At 36.6% G+C, this 23,755-nt stretch overlaps 3 protein-coding genes and 1 long non-coding RNA gene across 5 annotated transcripts; 3 read left to right on the top strand and 1 right to left on the bottom strand.

Moving 5' to 3' along the window:
• Positions 1-484: 484 nt before the first annotated feature.
• On the top strand, positions 485-7,332 carry LOC118055774 (zinc finger CCCH domain-containing protein 37). 2 transcript variants are annotated; one of them, XM_073410938.1, is made up of 13 exons: positions 485-907; positions 2,282-2,529; positions 3,920-3,979; positions 4,100-4,174; positions 4,259-4,321; positions 4,418-4,639; positions 4,746-4,783; positions 4,872-4,918; positions 5,033-5,157; positions 5,266-5,304; positions 5,852-5,905; positions 6,157-6,294; positions 6,999-7,332. In XM_073410938.1, the coding sequence occupies exons 1-13, from the start codon at positions 577-579 to the stop codon at positions 7,131-7,133; spliced, it is 1,575 nt and encodes a 524-aa protein (XP_073267039.1). In that variant the 5' UTR covers positions 485-576; the 3' UTR covers positions 7,134-7,332. The 2 variants fall into 2 exon arrangements, with proteins under 2 accessions (XP_073267039.1, XP_034923660.1); XM_035067769.2 differs by lacking the exon at positions 5,266-5,304 and having other exon boundaries at positions 486-907.
• Positions 7,333-11,941: 4,609 nt separating this feature from the next.
• Positions 11,942-18,564, top strand: LOC118055775 (uncharacterized). The gene is made up of 22 exons (XM_035067770.2): positions 11,942-12,385; positions 12,662-12,793; positions 13,300-13,379; positions 13,512-13,598; positions 13,695-13,745; positions 13,833-13,950; positions 14,036-14,092; positions 14,201-14,265; positions 14,414-14,497; positions 14,590-14,640; positions 14,726-14,788; positions 14,898-14,944; positions 15,105-15,174; positions 15,257-15,319; positions 15,676-15,765; positions 15,966-16,004; positions 16,105-16,332; positions 16,430-16,515; positions 16,764-16,812; positions 16,927-17,007; positions 17,108-17,201; positions 17,719-18,564. Exons 2-22 carry the CDS (start codon positions 12,676-12,678, stop codon positions 17,907-17,909), a joined length of 1,812 nt encoding a protein of 603 aa, XP_034923661.1. The 5' UTR covers positions 11,942-12,385; positions 12,662-12,675; the 3' UTR covers positions 17,910-18,564.
• Positions 18,565-19,835: 1,271 nt separating this feature from the next.
• On the bottom strand, positions 19,836-22,601 carry LOC118055776 (protein SOMBRERO). Its single transcript, XM_035067771.2, has 4 exons — positions 22,401-22,601; positions 21,420-21,617; positions 20,763-21,034; positions 19,836-20,528 (listed from the first exon to the last, which is right to left on the bottom strand). The coding sequence occupies exons 2-4, from the start codon at positions 21,586-21,588 to the stop codon at positions 20,010-20,012; spliced, it is 960 nt and encodes a 319-aa protein (XP_034923662.1). The 5' UTR covers positions 21,589-21,617; positions 22,401-22,601; the 3' UTR covers positions 19,836-20,009.
• Positions 22,602-23,197: 596 nt separating this feature from the next.
• LOC140955834 (uncharacterized) lies at positions 23,198-23,755 on the top strand. Its single transcript, XR_012170445.1, has 2 exons — positions 23,198-23,304; positions 23,524-23,755. It is a non-coding gene; the product is annotated as an uncharacterized lncRNA (long non-coding RNA).

Raw genomic sequence — 23,755 nt, 5'->3', positions numbered from 1 at the left:
AATTTATTTAAATATAAAATAGTTCATTCAATTCAATAAATTTTCTTAGTCTATTCCTTTTAATTTATTAAGGGGTTTTTTTTAGGAATGTAGTAGCCGAGTTTTTAAAAGTGTGATATGAGTTATTTTTTAAAATAATTTTTGTTTTAAAAATATTAAAATAATTTTGACATCAACATATTAAAATATTTAAAAATATTAATTTTTTTAATTTAAAGTAAATAAAAATAAAAAAATTTAAAATTTTTTTAAAATACAAAAACATGACTAAAATCTTTTTGGAAAACGTTCCCTATACCATATCTGGTATTAAAAAAATATTAATTTAATTTTCCATAATTCGTTTTCTACAAAATACCAAAAGCCGTCATCGAAAACAACGGTATCCTGGCAACGGACGAAGAAACGTGGCAAAATATCCCGCTGACAAAAATCACAAAATCGCAACAAATTTAAAACAATAAAAATTTAAAACCATCAGTTCATAAAACAAATAAGAAAAAAAAAGAAAAAAAACCCATCAGAAAACAAACAATGATAAAAAGAAAATTGTGCGAAACGACGCGATTTCGATAAATGGCCAAACAACTCTACGGCTACGGTGCCCCTGCAACAACATCGGCTTCCCGTTCCCGCACCGACTCCTATCTCACCGACTCGGTCTTGACCCGATACTTAGGCACCAGGTCGGACCCTCTGTCTTCGGATTCTTCTAAGTACTCGGCGAGCTCCTCGATGTATCTAACACAGAGCGATAGCGCACTCAGATACTCGGTCGATAGAGGCATTGCCTCGGCGGCAGCTGCTGCAACTTCTCCGCATTTGTCGTCTTGGCCACCACCACCTGGTGTTGATGCTCCTTCTGCAGTTGATTCGCTTGTTCCTGGCCTTAAACGCACTCCTGAAGGTTAGTTTTAGGGTTAGGGTTTCATTTTTTCCCTCCCTCCCTCTTTTCTGTGTGCTTTTGTTTAGTTATCTTACTGTTATTCGTATGCCAAAAATAATAATAGAATTTAAACTCAAATTTCCTTTTATCCCTTCTGCATGCTGTATGGATTTTGTTACTTTGTTAAGAATTTACTGTTTGGCTGTGCTTGCAGTGCTAATAATGTGAACTTCTTCATTTTTTAATCGTTAAGCGTAGGAAAAATGTGCAGAAATGTCATGCTAAGATTTTATTTGCTTATTTAGGCATCCGTGTGGTTTGTGTTATTTAAAATATAATTTGTGTTATTTAGGCATCCAATAAGCTTCTTGGCATTGGGAATGGCAAACAAGCTCGGTGTTTGCTTAATAAATCTACATTGGGTGATGATTGTGAAAATCTTCAGGTGTGCATTCATGGTGATCTAGTTAAATTATAATTCCCAACTACTTTATGAAAGAATTCTAAGGAATTGCTTTAATGTGAGGCGTTCATGTACTAGAAGCATGATTTTGGAAGTTGCTTAAACTTCAGTAGATGTATTTATATGGTCCTGCTGGATTGGGAAATGCACAAGCAGAGTTATATTATCATCGTGAGATGTTATTTTTGGTGTGATCTGTATTTGCTTTATTGCTTTTCAAAAAGCAGGCTTTCACCATAAAACTGACCCCGTGCTAAGCCTAATAGGGGGGGCATGCACATTCAATGGGTAGATGTATTGTCATCTACTTTTCAAACCATAGTAGATGTATTATTACGGTCCTGCTAGATTGGGAAAAACAAAAGCACAGAGTTATATTATCATTGTGAGATGTTGTTTTTGGCGTGATATCTATTTGCTTTACTGCTTTTCAAAAAGCAGGCTTTCGCCATATAATAACTCTGTACTTAGCCTAATACGGGGGGCATGCATGTTCGGTCAATGTGTGACTTGGCTTGAAACACGCCTTTTTTCTACTTTACATAATACATTGAGGTCCAGTCATAAGTTACATTAGAAGAGATTAATTTAATCTATCTGCTGTTTATAAATATTGGCAGATGCTTCACATTATCTAACACATGGGCAATGGTCTCAATAGCTTTACCTGTAAATATAAAAATGGCACTATAATTGCTGAATATTTATAATAGATTTGACATGCAAATCCTAGATGTATACAAAAATTTTGCAAGATAGAAACTTTACAATATTTTATCTGCATCTTGTTCGTTATGAAGGTGCTATAGTATCTATTCTCGGTATGAGTTTTTCTAAAGTATATTCTTAGTCCCAAAATTAAAGTTTTAAGCGTACTTATATGGTAACTATTTTTTCTCTGTCTTTTGTATATACTTGAACTACTATTATAGTGCTCTATCATCCGACTCTTTTGGGTGCCCATAGCACAATTGGGCAAAGTGAGGATTGGTATTCTACCAACGCTTTAGCCAAGCGTGCTAGATTCGAGACCACAAGCCATCTTCCTATATATCCACAGAGGCCAGGGGAGAAGGATTGTGCCTACTATATGCTCACTCGAACCTGTAAATTTGGAGATACCTGCAAATTTGACCATCCAGTTTGGGTTCCCGAGGGTGGAATCCCAGATTGGAAAGAGGTGACCATTTATTGCTATCTTAATGCATGCTATATGATTGTGTTATAAGGTTATTTATATAAATATCATTATTTAATATAGTGCGAGCATAAAGGATTTATCAATGTTTAAATTTATAAGGTGACTGTTGGAAGTTACTTGAACATGTCAACATATTCTTTACAAAACTATTCTACTTCTTACTTTTAGTTTGTTCCGAGGTTTAGAAAAATTCTAATCTTTATAATAGTTTTATAATTGTCATATGCTTATGATGGATATAATTGATTATTTGCTCCTTAATTGTTTTGAATGAACATGGTTATGATATTTTCCCTTTAAAATGTACTATTGTTTTTGTACCTATGAATGATTCCTCAGTCTTTGGGAGTCAATTATATTTCTTTATGAAGATCTCTATTTACAATACTGTTCCTGTGATTTTCCTATATTTAGATGTTTGTAATTTGGTATACTGTTTATAGACTTCTCCTACTCTAACAAGAAATTCTTCTAATGTCCAGAAAGGGTTCTTAGTTCGCTCATTTATCACATAACCTTCTCCTGAACCACGCCATTTTCTTTTTGAGATTTTCTGTTTTGTATCAAGGATGTTCCTGAACCACATGACGCTTATTGGATGATTGACTTGAAGCCGCTGTTATCTGCCTGAATTGGATATTTTCATAAGTACCTTTAACACTATGGAGTTTTTGTTGGAAACTTAATAGTTACTTTATAATTATTTCTGCATCTGTAGTTCATTTGCAAGCTAGATATTAACCAATTTAGTTACATAGAATGTTTATAGTATATGTCTCACCACAGAGTTTATATATCCCTATTTTAAACTTTATGTTTTTGCATTTTGCACGGCCAAAAGCGTCTGTCCATTTTGAACATGATACATGGATTTTTGTTCAGAAAGCCTTGATTTCGAGTGTTAATTTCAGTTGACTTATAAATGACATCTATTGAAAGCCTTTTGCTACTTGATTGATTAATTCCAAACCTTTTTTGCTAGGAGATCAATGTAGATTATATAACAGACGATGCTCATGTGTACTATGTGAAATATAGTTTGCATCGTTGAGGCAGGCAACACTCAAAGAAATTCAACTAGAAATATCAATATTTCTAATACTTCTGCTCAGGAATTAAAGTGTAGTTAACTGTGAGGGACTCTGATATTTTCTTGAATGTATGTAGAAGGAGGCAGTATATTTGGTATATGGCATCTGAATCTATCACATTTGTTCAAGCAAGTGTTGTTTTCTCATGTTGTACCATTTTGATGCTTATATATTTATTTTGCTTTTTATCCACTCGAAAATGATTGTAACATATAAGAAGGTATGGATAGTATCAATGTTTTCTTTCTTTCTTCCTTTCTTTCCTTCTTTCTTTCTAGGTTCCCCCTATTGCTACAAGTGAAACTTTTCCTGATAGACCAGGAGTGCCTGATTGTCCTGTAAGTATTGTTACCAACAGTTGCTCTCTTGCAATTTTCACTAAATTAATTTTAGCACTCAAAGTGCTTTTAATATATTGGTTAATTACCATTGCAGTACTTTCTTAATTACCATTGCAGTACTTTCTAAAAACTCAAAGGTGCAAGTATGGTGTGAACTGCAAGTTTAATCATCCAAAAGAAAAGTTGTCTTTGGTATGTGCTATTGTTGTAAAATTCTACAAAATCTTTATTTGGATTACTCCTAGTTTATAATTAGATGCTTTGATGTGGTTTCAGGGTGTTTCAGAAAACACCAGTGTTTCTGCCTTGCCAGAGAGACCCTCTGAGCCCCCATGTGCAGTAAGAAGCCAATAACTATTTTTTTTTTTTTTTTTCTGGAAGCTTTGTCTTGTTAATTTGGTCATCTGTCATCCTGAATATTATGGTCCTGAACAGTTCTATATGAAGACTGGGATTTGCAAATTTGGTGCAACCTGCAAATTTCATCACCCAAAAGATATCCAAATATCCTTGGCAGGACAAGGGAATGATAATGGTGTGCAAACTAATTCTGTAGTTGATAATGGGGGAATAACTGGAGATGTCAATGTGATTAAGGCCCTTGTGTCAGTTACCCCAGCCCTACTTCATAACTCCAAAGGACTTCCGATGAGACCGGTAATGTTGTTTTAGTTCTTGGTGAAGGTTAGATGATGTGATTAATGAGGTATTTGGTGATTCCTTTTCATTTCGATCATTAATCCACATTGTGCTGTTTTGGCAGGGTGAAGTGGATTGTCCCTTCTATCTGAAAACGGGCAGGTAAGCATGTGCCTATGCATGCATAATTTCTATAATAGTTTGGGAGGAAATGGTCAAACACTTTACTTAATTCTTCTTTTCCATTCAGTTGTAAGTACGGTGCCACTTGCCGCTATAATCATCCTGAGAGGACAGGTATGCAATTGCTCCTGTGTTTTTACTTTAAAATTGAGATGCTTAATTTCAGTATTTAAGACCTTCTCTTCTGCACCTGAGCTTCATAATTTCATATCTGCTATTCTTTCGCAGCAATCAATCCACCTGCTGCTGCAATCAGCCATGCAATCATAGCTCCTTCCATGGCAAATCTGAACCTTGGAGTTTTCAGTCCAGCTGCCTCTATATATCAAACTATTGACCCCAGATTGTCGACGGTAAATACAAAATCATTTGCATATTCACTTCTCAGTTGCATCTGTTTCATCAAAGGATGTATATCAGACAATTTGTGCTCGACTGTGTGACAATGTCTGTGCGTGTAGCCAACGGCCATGGGTGGGGATGAAAAAAAGGCTTTAAAGGTGATTTCAGTTGAATTTATTGATTATGGTTGCAGTTTAAAGAGTGCTCTCTATCATATCTCATGGTGGTTTAGTGAGAAATGAAGCCTTATGTGGGGAAAAAGGTGCTTGAACTTTGAATATAGCTGTTTTAGGTTGAATTTATGAAAGAAGCTTTCTGTTTGTGCTTATGATTCACAGTTTAATTTTAGTTGTTTTTTATTCCTTTAAAAAAGGTTCTTTTTACCTGACTATAGTTTTGCTGTTGGCGTATTCGATTCTGTTCAAATTCTTAACCTTCTATGTGATTTATTTTTCACTGACTCATCAGTTGGGAATTATTAGTGTCAGATTTCTAACATTATCTTTTGCCACATTGTTTATTTTGAAGTTTATTTATCTACCTTACGGACACAATTCACAATAGCTTTTCCTGGTTTGTGGAGATTTAACTTTTACTAATGTTACTCTCTGTTCTTCTGAGATTTCTCTTGGCATCCTTGTGGTTACAGAAATCATGGTCATCTTGGTTTGGTATTGATACCTTTTATTTGTTTGCCTACTGCAGCTGGGAGTGGGACCAACTGTCTATCCTCAACGACCTGGACAGGCAGAATGTGATGTGAGCATCTATTTTACCTCATCCTTTATTCTATAATATATGTTGTTCTTTACTTCTTTTATAGAGTTCTAATTTATCTATTGATTGTTTTTTTTTTTTTTTTTTAAATATGACCAGCATTACATAAAGCAACTTTTTTAACATTTTCTTCATAATACGTTCCTTCAATTTATGGCGGGGCAGCTTGTTTCTTGGTTCAATGCATCCTTGATATGCAGGCACGTTGAATGTGTTACATTTCCCATTTTCAGTTTTACATGAAGACTGGTGAGTGTAAGTTTGGGGAAACTTGCAAGTTTCATCACCCAATTGATCGTTCTGCACCTACAGCAAATCAAACTGAACCACAGACTGTTAAGCTCACTCTTGCAGGGTTGCCGAGGAGAGAGGTATGGATTGGTGCTAGAAATTAAGCATGATGTATATATATGTTGTTTCTGTTTCCACAGAAAGGAGTCTATTTCCATGAGATTCAGTTGGTTGTCTTCCTTTCTTTGAATTGTGAGGCTTATCCTATAAATTTGAACATTGTTTGCTCATTTTAAGGTTCTGGGTTATGATTTACTACATGTGAAGCACATTAAGGTGGGTTTAAACAGTCTCCTCACTTTTGTTGAAGAAAACATATGCCTGTGGGTAATTCTATTTTGCTGTTCTTTTTCCTGGTAACTTTGGTTGTGTATAATATGACTTGTGAGAGTAAGTTGCATTAAATGATTCGAAGAAATGGGGTTCTGTTTTCCACATTGTTATTACTCACAGCTTGGCCTGTCACCAATTTCACTTCATTTGGAAAACTTTGAGAAATGTCCCTGTCTTTGGTTAATTTGCTTATTTAATCCATAAGCAGTTAACGGTCATGTGCATGGATGCAAGTGCTTCAAGTACGGTGCATTTAAACACTACTCCCATCACATAATATTTAATATGTTTCTCTTGCAATCAAAGAACCTTGAAACAAGCCCCATTGGACTTCACCATCTTTTTGGTCAATTAGTAAGCCCAAGGGCTGATTGGCTACCACTTGACTAGCCAGGGTGTTTCGTGTAAAGTATATGTTCGGTGGTATTTATCTTGGTGAAATCTTTGACAGGGTGCGGTTCACTGTCCGTACTATATGAAGACTGGCACTTGCAAGTATGGTGCAACATGCAAATTTGACCACCCACCTCCTGGAGAGGTCATGGTGTTTCCGAATCTCAAGGAACTCTTGATGCAGAAGCAATAGGAGCTGAGGCGGGAACTGCCCAAGCACAGCAGAAGTGAAGTCCTGGTCATGGATGGCAGGGAAGATCCTTTTGCTGGTATTTTTGGCCTTTTGATCTACTGATTTTGTTCTTTGTATCAAACTAAGCAGAATACGTTGAGGAAAATGAATGTAATTTAAGTGTTCACTAATGAAGTAAAGGGAAGCTTTTCTTGTTGTATTTCAATTGTTTTGCAAGTCTTTGTATTTTAGAGTGGTTAGATGATCATAATTTTGAAGCTCATGGGGAATTGGGGAATTATTTGGAGTTTGTATTTTCTGGAAAATCAGCAACGTTGTTCGAGGTTCATTTTGTGGTTGGATGAAAGAAAAGCCAGAAACTGGGTAGAAACTACTTGACCTCTGTGTTTGTAAACACGTCTTGGCGGATGCCCCCACTATCTGGATATTGGTGGGTTTTTTTCTGGATAATCGCTGTGAAAAACTTTGGTTCATGCCAGTGATGACTATGAAAATTGAGACGAATATAACGAAAAGTTGTCTGATTTTTGTTTTGCTTCCTTGTCTACCCAATCAGTTCCGATACAGGTGGGGTTTTTCTATGGTTATCACTCGTACGGATATATAAATTTTCATCAACCTAGGAGCAAAAGAGTTCGTCCTCATTTGGGATCAAATTCTAAGGTGCAAAGAAAGCTTATTCTGAGTGCATCAGCGTGGTGTCAATTTGATGGAGAAATAATTTAATGCAAGTCTCTAATAAGCTGCCTCCGAACCAGTTTTTAACCGGGGGGGTTTAACTTCGGGACATTTGAGAATATCGTTTGAATTGACAGTTAATCAAGGAGGAATTCATGTTGATTTGAGAATTTTAACAGAAAGAAGAAGAGGAATCTGTTAATGTAGAAAGGGTAAAGAATACGGGAGCTGACTGCTCAGGTTTGAGGAAAAGGAAGGGTAAATATTGTCCAAGTATTGTTGAGATATTAATGGTCGAAAGAGGAAAAATAAAAGCAACCCAGATCAATCTTCCTTTGCAGATAATCAAAGGAAGATTGATGCGGGTTGCTTTTACATGGAGCAGGGTCGAAGTTCTTACAAAATTCAACCTGGATCAGCGGATTGTTGATCATCAAAGCTCGTTCACGGGGACAGCCCTTTCCTTTTCATCGGAACTTTTCAGTGCTGCTGACTGCAATATCTTGTGCAGTGCTGTCCCTTGGAATTTGATGATACCCAAGGAACTGAAGAAGTAGAGTGTTAACCATACTTGCTTATATTGCGTGAAGAAATAACTCAAATGAGGATTCTGTAATATAATAACATAAACGGTGTGCTGATGATGAACTTTTTAATTCTTGAGCCCTGAAATGAAAAGAACAAAATATATATGACATACAGTTTTGCCACGAGCTCGGTTTTAAGCTTTTTGGGTCTTACAACCAGTTGAATTGGCGCTGCCTAAAGAGGTCACAGTTTAGTTTTAGGTTGAAAGTGATCAACCATTTCCGGACTGGGAGAGTGGCTGATTCAAGGTTCTTAATTACTTCTGAGAATCTCTGATTGATTTTGGGGAAGGGAAGTTGGGGACAGATTTTGGAGCATCTCCGGGAAGCTCCAACTCCAACTGTCTCGTAAAATTCTCCAACCTGATGGTGCAAGTTTGTTGCTTTTCTGAAATACTAAGACTTTTGTTCCCTAACAAAATATAATGGAGACAAGTATTTCATATTATCAACCCTAACTACTTTGGCACTGAAATATCATCGTTGATTTGAAATTCGCTGAATTTAACCATTAATGTTAAAACTTGGAGTTTTTTAGTGGCTGGTTCTTGCCACTTAGCAGCATTCTTTACCTGTATATCTAACAGGCTCAGTGCCATTCTTGATGCGAAATTCAAGCTCTGGAAAAAGTGGTGGAAAGCCTAGTAAGCCCACAACGGATGATTTAATACGGGTTTTAGAGGATGTCTTGGTATTCTGGATCCAACACATGATACGAGTGGTCCGGTGTTCTTTCCCTCGGTGAGCAGCAGCTCCCTACTCCTCGCACGCCTGTTGCTTTCAAAACCAAAACTGTTTCTAATGGATGAATCTACCAGTGCTTTGGATGTAGCCAATGAGGTATTTTTGGATATAGATTCATCTTATTCTCTCTATTGGTCATGCTGTTGCAACCAATGTGCTAAATCTGCAAATGTCTTGCACTCTATTTGAGTACCAAAATCACACCTTGTGTGGCAGGGCACCTCCAAATTAGAGCTTCCTCCCATTGTAATGGCACAGATCAAGGACTCCACTGGCTAGGCGCATATCCAGATTTTATACACGATACATGTAACTCAAATGGACCATGTGGTGAGTGGAAAGGATCGGAAGAAGCAAATACACAAGATGCCAATGGCATTTAATTGTCGAACCATGAGATCCAGCACCCTCTTGGTTCTCATAATTAGTGGTTGCTGTTTTGCGTTTGCTAAGACCAGTGATCATCGGAGATGCTTGCAAATTATTCAGGCATATTGTTTGATTAACGATGGAATTCCTTGTGTTTCGGTTCTGAATAATTCGACGGTCGTGGTGTGTTTTTGCAGGCACATCTGTACAGCACATTGAAGCAGAAGGCTTAACATGTATCAGCTTTGGCCATGTTCGAACTCTCTATGACCACCATAACAGGAACTTACATGTAACTACAGAGATCCCAGCAGCAACGAGCGCAATTGTCATATTCAGTCCATCAATCGTGATTCCGAGTAAAATGTTTTGAATCGTTAGTCAGTGTTAAGACGTTGTAGCTGTCATAGAATCGAAGGACATGGTTTAGCTGCGCGTTTTCATAAAGTAACCTTTTTCTCCAAATAGGAGAGGATAGTGATAGAGACATTGTACACATCTTGTTCAGAAATATATGAAAGGGAAATACTAATCCACACCTCAGATTCATCCAATTTCTGCAGAGTGTTGCTCTGTGTTTCCAGTTATCCTACTTTTTCTTAAGATTTTAGTTTAGATTTTACTTTCTTTTCCGACCTCTGTTTCGCTGTGATTTCTTAAAAGATAATTCCACTAAATCCCCGCCTCCGTTTGCTTCTCTAACGCATGGAAGCATCAGCCCAAAATTTTAAGCGTTTCTCGAAAAGAACTGATGCCATTGCTTTATTAAACCAAAATTTGAAGCTTAGAAATTACTGGTTCATCAGCAGCAGTACACTTCAAGTTCACTGCACTAGGTGTTGGCAGGGTGATGGTGACTTTTCATCTCCTTGTACGTGTTTAGAGATCTTGGTTGGGTTAAAGGCATACTTTTAAAACCTGCTTGACGGTTAATTTAGGATCCAGTTAACTTAGGATTGAAATCTAGTTAGATTTAAAAAAAAACAGAAATAAAAAAAAATTTGAAGTGACCTAGTTGAACTGATAAGACTTGGTTACAACCTATTGAATTTTTATTTTATTTATTAAAATAATATTGTTTTAATTTTTTTAAAAATAATTTAATGACTTGATTAAAACTTAAAATCTAAATTTTGAACCAAATGAAGTTTAAAAACTATAATTAAAAATGACCTAACTCGAGTAAAAAGGATAAAAAAAATGGCCTAACTCTAGTAAGTGGCCACAATAGGTTTTAGAGATCCAAACGTAGACGAAGCTTGCCTTTTCAATGTCAGTGGCTTCCTTGTGATAAGATTTAGTAGTTAGGTTTGTTTTTAATAATGTATTAAATTTTAGCAGTTGTCTAGTTAAGTTTCTGGGTCAAGACAATGCCTCATGCTTGTTGAGTTATTTCCTAATATTTTTTCTTGCTTGCGTGTTAATTGCTTAAGACTTTGGTATCCTTTTTTTTTATTTAAAAATATATTAAATAATATATTTTTTTTTTTTAAAATCTATTTTTAACATCAATAATAAAATAACATAAAAATATAATTTAAATATTTTATTAAAAAAATTACAGTCATAGCAATATCGCAATACCACTGATTCTTATGGGTATCTGGCTAATTAATTATGAATTTTTAATGATGATGTGACAGCAGCAAGACTCGAAAATAAAAATAAAAGACCCCTCGAGTGAAAATATTAACCGTGAATATCATGTAAAAACGATTTATACAACTAATCTGGACTAGTATGAAACAAGTAACGGTTTGAAGAAAACAGAGGAAAAAACATGACGACAAGACAAGGCTCTTTTTTTTTCCTTTTTTTTTTTTTTAAATAGATTTTGTCCAGTCCACACACTCACCTTCCCTAGCACGGGAAGGCGGAAAAAACCTGGAAGGGTCTAAAAAGCCGAGGAAAAGTATGAAAACAAATTAAAAGGAGGAGGCAAAGTTAAGCCAATTACATGAAAAACACATAAAAAACAACAAAAGAAAAGGGAATGAGGGATAAGTCCTAAAGATGCAATCTAAGTGAAGGGATAATGTAAAGTAATGGAAGAATATCAGAATCATTCAAAGCCCAAACAGACAGAAGCAAAGATAGAGGGGCAAAAGTCCTCGTTGAACTCGGTCTAAAGTTTTTAACATATCACCATATGACCTGTTCCTGTTATATTCATGCACGCATACATACATAAGACTCCATCAAGAAAATTCTCTCCAAGTCGTCATCTTGTAGATGGTGTGAATGCGTGACCGTAGTTATCTATCTATCTCCATCTTTTTTTTTTTTCCTCATTCGAAGCAGAAACCCTTTTATAGAAGTTATTTATAAAACCCTTTTATAGAAGTTAGCAAACCCCTTTATAGAAGTTAGCAATTAAAGCGAAAAGACTCTCCCTATTTCCTCATTGGAAGAGTCCAAGAAAATCTAAGAAGAAAGAAAACCCTAAAACCAATGGTAAAAAGTAAAAACTTTTAAAAAACAAAACTGTCATTTTTTTCCTATTCGTTTGACACTTGAAAATTAGAAGGAAAAAAATATATCAGTACATCATATAAGGAGTAGAAGGCATCCTCTAACCCGCCGCCTCTGAAACAAAAACACAAAGGAGGAGAAGAGGCTTTGGTTGGTTTAAGGAGGGAAGATTTTTTCTTTGTTAACATCTTTCTCTCGATTCTGATTGTTTCTATAACCCCATTTGCGGGCTGGTTTGATTTGAAAGAAAGACTTCTCTTTTCCAATAGCTTTCTTTTCCTGGACTAAGAAGGAGAGACAACACCAACATATATTCACTAAAAAGCAGAGAAAGCGGTAGAAAGAGAGAAGCTTTAGGTGAAAGTGAGGGTTGGCTTTGTAAAGACCGTCATTGAAAACAAGGTGGTTTTCTCATTATTCACACCAAAACCCCTTTGGGTACAATATCTATGTTGATGACATCTCTTATCTGTTTTCCTTTGACCTCTCAACTTTTTATTAGTTTTTATTCTTGTTTATCCATTGGTTTTATCAGTACTAAGACACCCTCCACTCTTTTTAAATTCTCAGTCTTCAACCAGTTATCCTTAATTATCTGCTTCTGTTGTTTGCTTGTTTTCTGGTGCATTTTTTTTTGTGTTTTGGTATTGAATTATAAAGCTTTGCTCTTTTTATCAGAAAGAGCTTTGACAATGAAGTACGTATTGGTTACTGGTGGTGTGGTTAGTGGACTTGGCAAAGGTGTTACTGCCAGTAGTATTGGTGTTCTCCTCAAAGCTTGTGGCCTTCGAGTTACTTCTATTAAGATTGGTATGTGTGTGTGTGTGTGTGTGTATACATATATTTTTTTTTTTTTGATTAACGTTGTTCCATGAGATTCGGTTTGCTTTTCATTTTTTAATATAGATTAAGTTGTCGGATTGATAGTTTGCTCTTGTTAGGTTGTTTTTTAATTGATTAGTTTGTTGGGTTGTTTGTTAAATATCTTGAGCCTTTTTTTGTTGGATACTGGGTAGGGATTTTGATTGTGAAGTTGGTCTGTAGTTGAAATTTTGTATCTGTTTTGTCGACGTTGTCTCTGAACTTTGTTGGCTACCTTTTTAAAAAATTTATCTCATGCGTATTCGTTTCTGACTCTCTAGTTTCTGACTCACAATATAAATCGAAAGAAAAAAAATGAAGGGTGGTCGCATTGTTTGTTGAAGCTACTACATGCTTCCATCTTGGAATTCCTTATCATGGAATGCCTTCAATGTCTTTGAATGTTTTTGTTAATTGTTTCGATAGCCTAACCTCATGCTTGGCTATGTTTTCAGACCCTTACCTAAATACTGATGCGGGCACTATGTCTCCTTTTGAGCACGGAGAGGTCTTTGTCTTGGATGATGGCGGTGAGGTAAATTCACTGAATAAATTATTTTCCTCACAAGTATTTCTTGAGCACCCCTTCAGTGTCAGTTCCATGGTTACTTCCATGATTAACATGCTTTCTGCAAAAATGATTGATTACTTCTTTTTTATGTAAAAGGTGGATCTGGACCTTGGTAATTACGAGCGGTTTCTAGATGTTAAGTTAACCCGTGACAACAATATCACAACTGGAAAAATATACCAGGTAATGAATGTCTCCAGGATGACGTTAAGTTTATGAATTAGATGCGGCCTCACCTTAATTTCATGCTATCTTGAAATTTGTGTCTTGATAAAATAGTCTGTTCTGGAGAAGGAGAGGAGAGGAGATTATCTTGGAAATACTGTGCAGGTCCGTTCCACATTCTGCTGTTCTTGACCGAAGCCTGTCATCATTTACCATGGAGTTAAATTTCTATTTTGATTGTTTTCACTGCAGGTAGTTCCACACATCACAGATGCCATCCAAGAGTGGATAGAGCGTGTAGCCATGATACCAGTGGATGGAAAGGAAGGTCCAGCTGATGTTTGTGTCATTGAACTTGGTGGAACTATAGGTACTTAATTGCTGTTGATGTTTGTCAGATAAGTTGTTTTCCTTTTTTTATTTTGTGTACTTAGAATGAACCTAATTTTATGCAGGGGATATTGAATCTATGCCATTTATTGAGGCACTTGGCCAGTTCTCTTATCATGTGGGTAAGTTGATTTGCTCTGGACCTCTGTTTTAAGGCTCATAAAAAGAGATTTTTCTTTTATTTGGGTTCTGTGGAGCCAAACTCTTACTTAGCTGCTGTGTGTTTTTAGGCCCTGGAAATTTCTGTTTGATCCATGTCAGCCTGGTGCCTGTTCTTAATGTTGTTGGTGAACAGGTACTTTAAAGTTTTCTCTTCCTTAACATGGCGTTGCACTTTGATTCTTAGTTTCTCACTTGAATCTGGCTGGAGCACTTTCTTATGCATTGTATTGACTTAATTACTTCTAAGTTGTTCTGCTCTAACTATTGTTGTATATGTATAGAAAACGAAGCCTACCCAGCATAGTGTTAGGGGGCTTAGAGGACTTGGGTTGACCCCAAACATTCTTGCTTGTCGCAGCACTAAGGTTCTCCTCGCTTTTCTCCTTGCTGGTTGATATTTCATATTTCCTTCATGGCTTGTGGTTGCAGTCTCCTGATTCTAAACTTTCTTCAATAGGCACTCAATGAGAATGTTAAGGCCAAACTATCCCAGTTTTGTCATGTGCCGGTACTGCAAGATAAACACTTTTATTGTTTTGTTTGGCTTTTATTAATAACAGTTACTGAATCTGACAATGTGGCTTTTTGTGCAGGCTGAAAATGTTGTCACCCTATATGATGTCCCTAATATTTGGCACATTCCTCTACTACTAAGAGTGGGTGGTTTACTATGGGTTTTCTGATTTTTTATTCTGTTTTACTAGTCTTCAAACAAGAACTTCCTCTGCTTTTACCTTTTTAATTGTTTTCTCTTGACATGATTAGGATCAGAAGGCACATGAAGCAATCTTGAAAGCACTGAAACTTCTAGGGTTTGTGTTATGAACTCAGTATATGTTTCCTTTATGATTTGTTTTGCTTTTCATTTGCTGCATGCTCTCTCTCTCTCTCTCTCTCCATGTTCATAGTGATAATGTTGTTGCATCAGCCTTAGTTTTTTAACAAGAGTAGTAACATTTCCATAATCCTCAGTGTTGCCAGGGAGCCTGATTTACAGGACTGGATTGCTAGGACAAGAGTCTATGACGTACTTCTTGAACCTGTGAGTCAGAAAGATATCCTCGATTTAAATTGGTATTTGCATTTTTGTTCCGTCTAACCCATGATCTTAATGGGTATTACAGGTCAAAATTGCCATGGTTGGAAAATATACTGGCCTTTCTGATTCTTACCTCTCTGTTTTGAAGGTGAGTTCCTGTTTGCAGTCATATTATCAGTTACAAGCCTTTTCTGCATTGAACTTGAAAGCATGTTTGTATTATTTCTGGAGCTATATATGTTCCCTGACCAACAAAATAACTATCATCTTAGAAGGGCTTCAAAAATCTCCTAAAGACTTTATGTGCATTATGCTCTTTGATTACCAGGTTTAATCTCCACGCAACTAATCATACTGAACGTAAAATCAATGAGAAACATCATATTCCATTCCTCAATCTTGAAGAGGAAGCACCAACCGTGTATTCTTTTTTTGGATTTTGTTTTATTGCGTTGGAGAACTTATGAGATATTATATCGTAAGTTTTTTGGGTTACTGTGGCAGGCTCTTTTGCATGCTTCTGTTGCTTGCCGGCGAAAGCTTGTTGTAGAATGGGTGGCTGCAGGTGATCTCGAAGATGCTACTGCTAAAGAGGTCAACAATCCAACTTCTGCATTGCAATTTTAAGATTTCACTCTACTCACACCATCAAGCGCCCCCCCCCCCCCCCAAAAAAAAAAAAAAAAAAAGGACAATTTCTTTTTAATGAAGAGAATAAAAGAGAGTATCCTAGACTGCTTTTTTCAGTTCAATATTTGTAGAATTTGATCTTCGGCTACTGTTTCTCCTTGCAGGCACCTGATGTTTATAAAAATGCATGGAATCTTTTGAAGGTGAACTTAGATGTCTTTTAATTTGAAGCTCCTCTGGTTACATTTCTTTTCTTGGTTTGTATTTATTTTCTTCGGTCTTATGAGATTGTTTTTAATGCAGGGCTCTGATGGTGTTGTAGTTCCAGGAGGGTTTGGTGATAGAGGGGTTCAAGGAAAAATTATTGCTGCAAAGTATGCTCGTGAGAACAAAGTTCCATTCCTGGGCATTTGCCTGGGGATGCAAATTGCCGTAATTGAATTTGCTCAGTCTGTTCTTGGTTTGGATGATGCAAACAGTACAGAATTTGATCCTCAAACATCACATCCTTGTGTCATATTTATGCCAGAGGCATGTAGTGCTGCAGTCCTGACTGTTGATGTGGAATTTGGTCAATTTTTGTTTCATATGTTGAAGCTATTTGCTATAACTCTGTTTTATTTGATAGGGTTCCAAAACTCACATGGGGGGAACTATGCGGCTGGGTTCAAGAAGAACTTATTTCAAAGTTCCTAATTGCAAATCTGCAAAGTTGTAAGATTTATGACTCCTTCACAACTATACACATCCATCACACTATATCACTTCATTTAGAGTATGCCACGTATATGCTTTCTTTTTATCATAATCTTCCTATGCACAAATACATATTTATATTACTGTGAAGACATCATTAGACGATGATGACAGCCATGAGACAGGTAAAGATGGCTGAAAGATCCAAATCCATCATTTGTTTTTTGCTCTAGTTGACCTGACTAATCATCTGTACTTGTGTTTAGGTACGGCAATGCCAGTTTTGTTGATGAGCGTCATCGGCATAGATATGAGGTAACTGTTTCCCATGGGCAAACATGTGGAAGTACTCTGCATGAAGAAAAAAAAGTTCAATATGTCCTGCTCTTGTATATGTCAGATCCCTAAGAAATTGTTTATTTTGAGCAGGTCAATCCAGACATGGTACCACAATTTGAAAATGCTGGTCTATCATTTGTTGGCAGAGATGAAACTGGCCAGCGCATGGAGGTATGTTTCTTTCAAATCATGGCAAGTGATGTATTCTACAAAGCCTAGTATTCCGATGGGTATCAGGTGGTTATGAGCATTTTACTGTTATTTTGAGCAGGTCATTGAACTGCCTAGTCATCCATACTTTGTTGGTGCTCAGTTCCATCCTGAATTCAAGTCAAGGCCAGGAAAACCTTCAGCTCTTTTCTTAGGTACTATTTCCACTAATCACAACTGTTCAAAGTGCTCTTTTCTTAGCATTTTATAAAGTGTCGTTTGACATTTGATGGTATGTCAACATAAATTATTTGACTTTATATGATTGCTTGTATTCCTTATAAGTGCCTGTACTTTAGTTGGTGTTGCTTACTGTCTGAAGGTGAATTTTGAAGGGTGCTGTCCGGAGGTCATAACTGTAGTTGGGTTCAAACTTGATAACAAGTTCATTAGGAATTATATAATTGAGGGGAAAATATTCCTTTGTATCTTCTCCTGTTGCTTACTCTTTTGACAAGTTCCATTTCACCTTTGATACACCTAATATTGTTACTAACTACCTATGTTATCGAGTAGGCGGCACTATCAATGCCTCAGTCCCCACTATTACCGTGCATTTGGCTTGGGCAGTCTGAGGACAAGCAGTCCATTTTATGTCATGCCTGGTCAAATGCACATTTGAGCATCCTCTTCCTCCTTAGGTATCTTCTTAATTCCTTCGCTATGTTACAGGACTTGTAGCAGCAGCAAGTGGGCAGTTGGATGCTGTCCTGCAAAATTATGGCCATGAAAGCAAACTATTGCCAAATGGAATGAGTAATGGAAAACCAATAGTGAAGCCCTATCAAAATGGGAACGCCACTAAGTCTTCCAATGGATCATTAAATGGTGTATATAGCAATGGCAATGGTGTGCACTATTAAGGAAGTGATGAACTTGGAAGTGCGCTTCTGGTTATGGTTTCAGTTTTCTAAGGGTTTTCAATTCGGTTTCTCTTTGTACAGCTGTTGAGCATGGGGTAGATAATTTTAGCTTTTAAGTGACTTGTTTTTGGAGAAAATCGGAGTCTGAACTCTTGGAATGATGAAAGCCTGTATTCTCCAGTTTGTCAAGTGAAATATGGGCTCGAGTCGCAGCATCACCCTCTTGTTGGACAAAGTGTCCTTTTTCAGTGGGAGTTTTGGCTGTTTTTTTTTTTTTTTTTTGAAGAGGGAATATGTTTTAAGTCTACCCTTCTATCAACAATATAGGAATTGATACTGGTTGCGGTGATGCACCATGACTGAAGCAGGCACCTCTGGCAGCGGCTTTTGGCAATATATCGATTTGTTCTCGCACGCATCAATCCATCCCCTGCTCTTTCGGTCGCTTGTTTAGCTTAGAAAGGCAATGGATGTGTAGACTTCTGTTGCGAAGCATTTGTTGACATTCTGTTTTCTTAAATATTTACCTTGTATGGCTGGATAAGTTTAATGTTTTTCAATGGTATTTCCCTCAAATATCTGCAAAGAGAGAAAGACTTGTGTTTAATGCTTGTACGAGGATGAATTATGAATATGCTGTTTGTGTTTTTATGTCTGAAGCTTTTACGCTCGCAGTTGAGATTGCATGATATGGTATTCTGCTACTTTTTATCTCAAGTGAAAATCCACTGGACTGAAATTTGCTTAAGCCTATCACTATTAATCTGATTTCATGATGATAAAAAACATCTCAACCAATAATTTCAAGTTTTAATGGTGATGAGTCATCTGTTTTAGTGTTGATTGCATGCATCCCTTTCAGAACATGAGTCATCTGTTTTAATGGTGATAATCTCAGCAAGTTGCGGGCCACAATTAATCTTCCTGCAAGATATTCGTATACGAGGAGTTCCCTTTATTAATTAATACGACAACATATCTATTATTTTCAGGATTTCACATGGTATAGGAAGCTGTCCTTTTGCTTATTCTGTACCCAAAAAAATCACATCATTTTAGTTTTGAAGTCGTGGCAGACAGGCTTCTTCTATCAGGTGGAACCTTTGCCTTGTTGCCAATTATTAATGCTACAATTTGAGACGTTTCAGACCATGTTGAGATTTTGGGAAATGTTACCCTACAATTTAGACATCTTACGTCCTCTTGAGTATTTCGCTTGCTGATCACATATTACATGCAAGATTATCCATCCACTTGTGATGTAAACGACACCTGATGAGTTACCGTCTGTTATTGATAGGAGGGACCAGGAAACTGAAAATAAAATCTATTCGTCCTTCATCTTTAATTTCCTTAATGAATTATGTTGTAATTTTAAAATTGAAAAGAGTAATGTTGCGATGTCGTAAGAGGATGTCTGCCAGTTAAGACCAGGTGTATCTATTAGGAAGTCTCATGTTAAACCCTCATAACGTCTGAGAATTTAGGAGTTTGTAGAAGGTGTCGTCGAAAGATCACCTCCATCGTACACCTCAACCTATAGGGCTTTTTACTGGGGAAAAAAAGGGCGATAGCTGCACAAATCAATCTTGATTTAATCTATATGGTTAAAAAGCATGTGATTGGAGATGCTGTTAGTTTGAGACCTTAGATCCATTATTTCTCAAAATATGGTATGGATATGTTCGAGCATGTGGAATTAATGGAACTGTGTAGTGTGAATTGCGCAACGTTTCCTGCCACTTTTATATAGTAAGTATATTTGTAAACTCATTTTCTATGACAAAATAAGACAAGCAATATTGCAACTGGCCAAAGTAATTACACGGGAAACAGAAAAAATGGGATGAAAGAAAGAAAAAAAGAGAGGATAATAGGATGAATTAGTGATCTTGTTCTTAATAGTTTGAACTTATCTTATATACATTTTAATAATCAAAAACCAACTTATAATTAAAATAGCAAGAACAGAATTTCAACTATATAATTAATATATGGATTCCTCATCCCTACTATATATGAATAAAAATGCGTGCTTCCTCCAGTTTAATTAAGAAGATAAAATGCAGCACGGTTAATGACATGGCCGGAGTTGCAACTCTACTTGGAAAATCTCAGAATGTCAGTCTCGAAGCCAAGGTATTGAAATGGGAATTTCTGGGTTGAAGCACCCACAGGATCAACAATTTGGGATGATGAATTCCTTTTGTTGTGATAGTGCTGCTGATGATCCAGGTTTTGATGAGAAGCAAGAAGCTTGTCCAGAAATGACCAATCACCATTGAACCTCCCTGCAGGGTGCACAAATCCACAACCACTCGGTGCTAACCTCAACAGGTCCTGCGAGCACTCAATGTCGTTCATGTTGTTCAAAGAGAGGGGTGACACAAACGATGGGGCAACAGCTGAGTCTGGACTAAATAACTGTGGTAGATGCATGGAGCCATCAAGGATATAGTCTTCATATAGTGATTGCAAGTGGTTTTGTTTTGGATCTAGTGGAAAAGAAGAAGCGCTGGCCTTCATGTGAGGGAAGTGTACTTCTTGAGAAACCTCTGGTACGAAACCTCTGGTTTGATTCTTCTTCTTGAAAACCCTGCACACAACCCAACCATCTTCCTGCCAAGATAACAACATATACAACATTAGTGCTCTATTTTCATTGAACCAGTCAGCTAAAAAACAATATGAGATCACACCCATCTTGTAGAATTACTTTAAGTAAATCCCACTCCAAAAATCATGTGCCAAGATGGAGCCCAAGATCTTGGGTCAATGGTGAACTATACCTAATATTTTGTTTGTTTATTTTGGAAAAAGAACTCTTGATTCTAGTCGGCGTATATCATTTACCTGAACCTCAGAGTTGTCATCGTCCAGGCGGTACTCGTGCATGATCCAATCTGTCTTTTGACCATGAGGAGCACGTCCAGTGTAGAAGACTAGGGTTTTTCTCATACCGATCCTCTGAGAGTTGCTAATATGGATGGCCTTATCCCTTCCTGTTGCTTTCCAAAAACCTGCTGTGGTTGCCCGATTTGTTCGGGTTCCGGTTGGATATTTCTTGTCCTTGTGACTGAAAAAATACCACTCATTTTGAGGACCCGAACCAATCTTGCATTTATCTGCATTTCCAAAACAAGAATGATGATTGTCGATTTTGGATCTGATGAGATCACTTTCGCATTTTAATATTACAGTTCGAACTCATACCCAGGGAGCTCTGTAACCCTAACTCATAATCAAGTCCACCTCACCGCTAAGTGTTTTAGTTCTTAAAGAACTTCTCAATTAAAATATTTAAGCAGTCAGATGAGGTTTCGATCAAATGATTAATTTTACATTACTCGGTACCCTAGCTAGCTATGTGGGATTTTCAAGTTCAAATTGTTGGGGTATTTCATTTCGGAAACATAAAATTTTTACAATCTCACCTCATTACTCATTACTCTAAACTGATAAGGAAGATTTTCAAGACCAGCAAGAACTAAGAAGAAATGATCATCTAACCTCTGAGATCCCATGGCTCAAGTTTATTGAGGTCCACCTCCCTGATAACATCTAGTTCAATGGCTTCATAAGAGACCTTCTTCCTCAGATAATAGTACAGAAGCTCTTCATCTGTTGGATGGAATCTGAAACCTGGAGGAACTGATAGTTGTCCGTTTCCTGTCATCATTCTTCCTAATTCTAGTAACGATTTTTTTCCTGAAATTTCAAAAGCAAGGAATTAAGAAAACGAAAATGTTCTTGTATGGGCAGCAACAGACCGAACATTTCGAGAATATTTTATGTGCATAAAAATCCACAGGGTTTCTATAAAAAAGAAAAAAAGAAAAAGAGGTTTAAAATACCTTAACCATAGGTCAAAGATTGGAGAATATGTTCCATGGTAAAACCGTGGAAAATATGTTTAAACAGGCATGGAAAGAGAATAGTTAGCGTCACCTTAATTAGTTTTCAAGACCCAGGTTAAACATTAGTACTGCTGAAGGAGATCCAGGAAATACATATCATGGTTCTTGGTGTGGCAGTTCTTTCAAGAAGGATTTCATGAGATCAAGTTTCTTGTAACTTATCTTATAATATCTTGTGAACACTCTTTGTTCATCATAAGAAGAGACTCAGAATCCCGTCTGCAAATCATGTACGTCAAAAGAGTAGAGATCATTCGTTTATTTTTGTTATGCATGTAAGAACCCTACTTCTTTCTTCTTTTCGTTTTACATGGGAGGTGTAAAGTGATGCTTCTTTCGTAACATCCTATGAAAATTGCTTTTAGTGTAAAACTGAAGAACAAGAGAAAAGAGGTAAAAGAAAACTAAAAGCAGGGTTAGCTCATTTTTCTTCTCAAACACACCAAACAGAATTCTAATGGAAAACCACTACAAAAACCATCCCTAAGAATATATATATATAAAAAAAAAAACCGAGAGGAAATGATAAAAAAGAAAGAAAGAGAAAAAGAAACAAGAAGGGAAACAAAAAGACCTTAGCTGTTGGGAATTAAGAGCTTGTCCCTGACAAAAGAAAGAAGACAACCCGAACGGCAAAGAGCAAGCGGCGGGGGGCGGCCAAGTCCTTAATTTGCTTCAAGGGCACGGTGTGTGTGTGTGTGCGTGCCTGCCTTTTTAAGGGACTTGCAATTAGAGAGAGATAGAGGTGTGTGGATCAGTGCAAGGATTAACTAAAGAAGAGCGATCACAAACTTAAGATGGGAACAGAAATAAAGGGAAAACAATAAAATAAAATAAAATAAGTTGATCAAGAAAGAAGAAAATGAAGAGGATAACAGCATGCTGGTTATGTCTTTTTGCGATATAGCTATGGTAAATGTCCTTTGAATGGGAGACCTCAGTCCTCAAAATCGCCTCAATAAAATGAAGAAAATCTGCTTAACTGTCAATTACTAATACAAATAGATTATTTAATGTATATATTTGTCAGCAATCGTGCACATGATAACCAGACACAGTCAAGAGTCAGAGGAAGAGAGGGGAATGATGGAGAATTCTCCTTCTATTCTTGTCTGTGTGTTTCCCTTGTCTTACTTTCTTTATTTCTTTCTTAAAATACGGTTTCTTTTAACGATTTGAAAACCAGCCAGGCATGTAGCTAAGAACCCCCAATATATATATACTAGTCTTGATACCCGCGCGATGCCGCGGGTGTCAAAATCTGTAAAAAAAAATTTTGCACATATTATATGGGAATAGATAGTATATTCACAGAGTTAGTTGCAAAAGTTAAGTTCAGATAGTTAACAAAGTTAGTTCAAGCATAACAAAAGCAGCGAGAGGTAAATATTTTATGCTTTATACATATAGGTAGAGAATTGGACGTGAATGAGCAGCAAGCTGTATCAACAACGCAGATGATGAAGACGCCCAATCAGGTTGTGATGTTGGAAAAGCAAGCATTGACTAACCAAATGTTAATTGGTTTCCTATTGGAAAAAATCAGTGTAACTGAAAGTCATAAATTTTATACAGCAACAAATATTAAATTTTTTTTCAAGATAAATCAGTAATGAGAAATGAAGATGTCATTATTGTTGAGTATGTGAGTTCATAAAGAAGGGAAACTAATTAGAAGTAGATGCTTACTTTTTCAGGTGATGAAACGGAGAGGCGCTGCTTCTTTGAAAGTTGAGGTGCAGGATTGTCATCATCTTTGTAGAGATGCTCCTTTGATGAGTCTTCGTTGAAGGGTTTTGGGTGGGGAAGCTGGGTGCTGAATCATATGTTGAAAGGAAGTACTTAAGGAATGGAAAATGTAAACAATGTGAATGAAAGACAAAACAATTTATTTATTAGTAGAACAATTAAGTAATAACTTTCATAGGA

Source organism: Populus alba, chromosome 8, assembly GCF_005239225.2.
Source record: "Populus alba chromosome 8, ASM523922v2, whole genome shotgun sequence".
Taxonomy (NCBI): domain Eukaryota; kingdom Viridiplantae; phylum Streptophyta; class Magnoliopsida; order Malpighiales; family Salicaceae; genus Populus; species Populus alba.
This window is presented reverse-complemented; position numbering and strand designations above follow the sequence as displayed.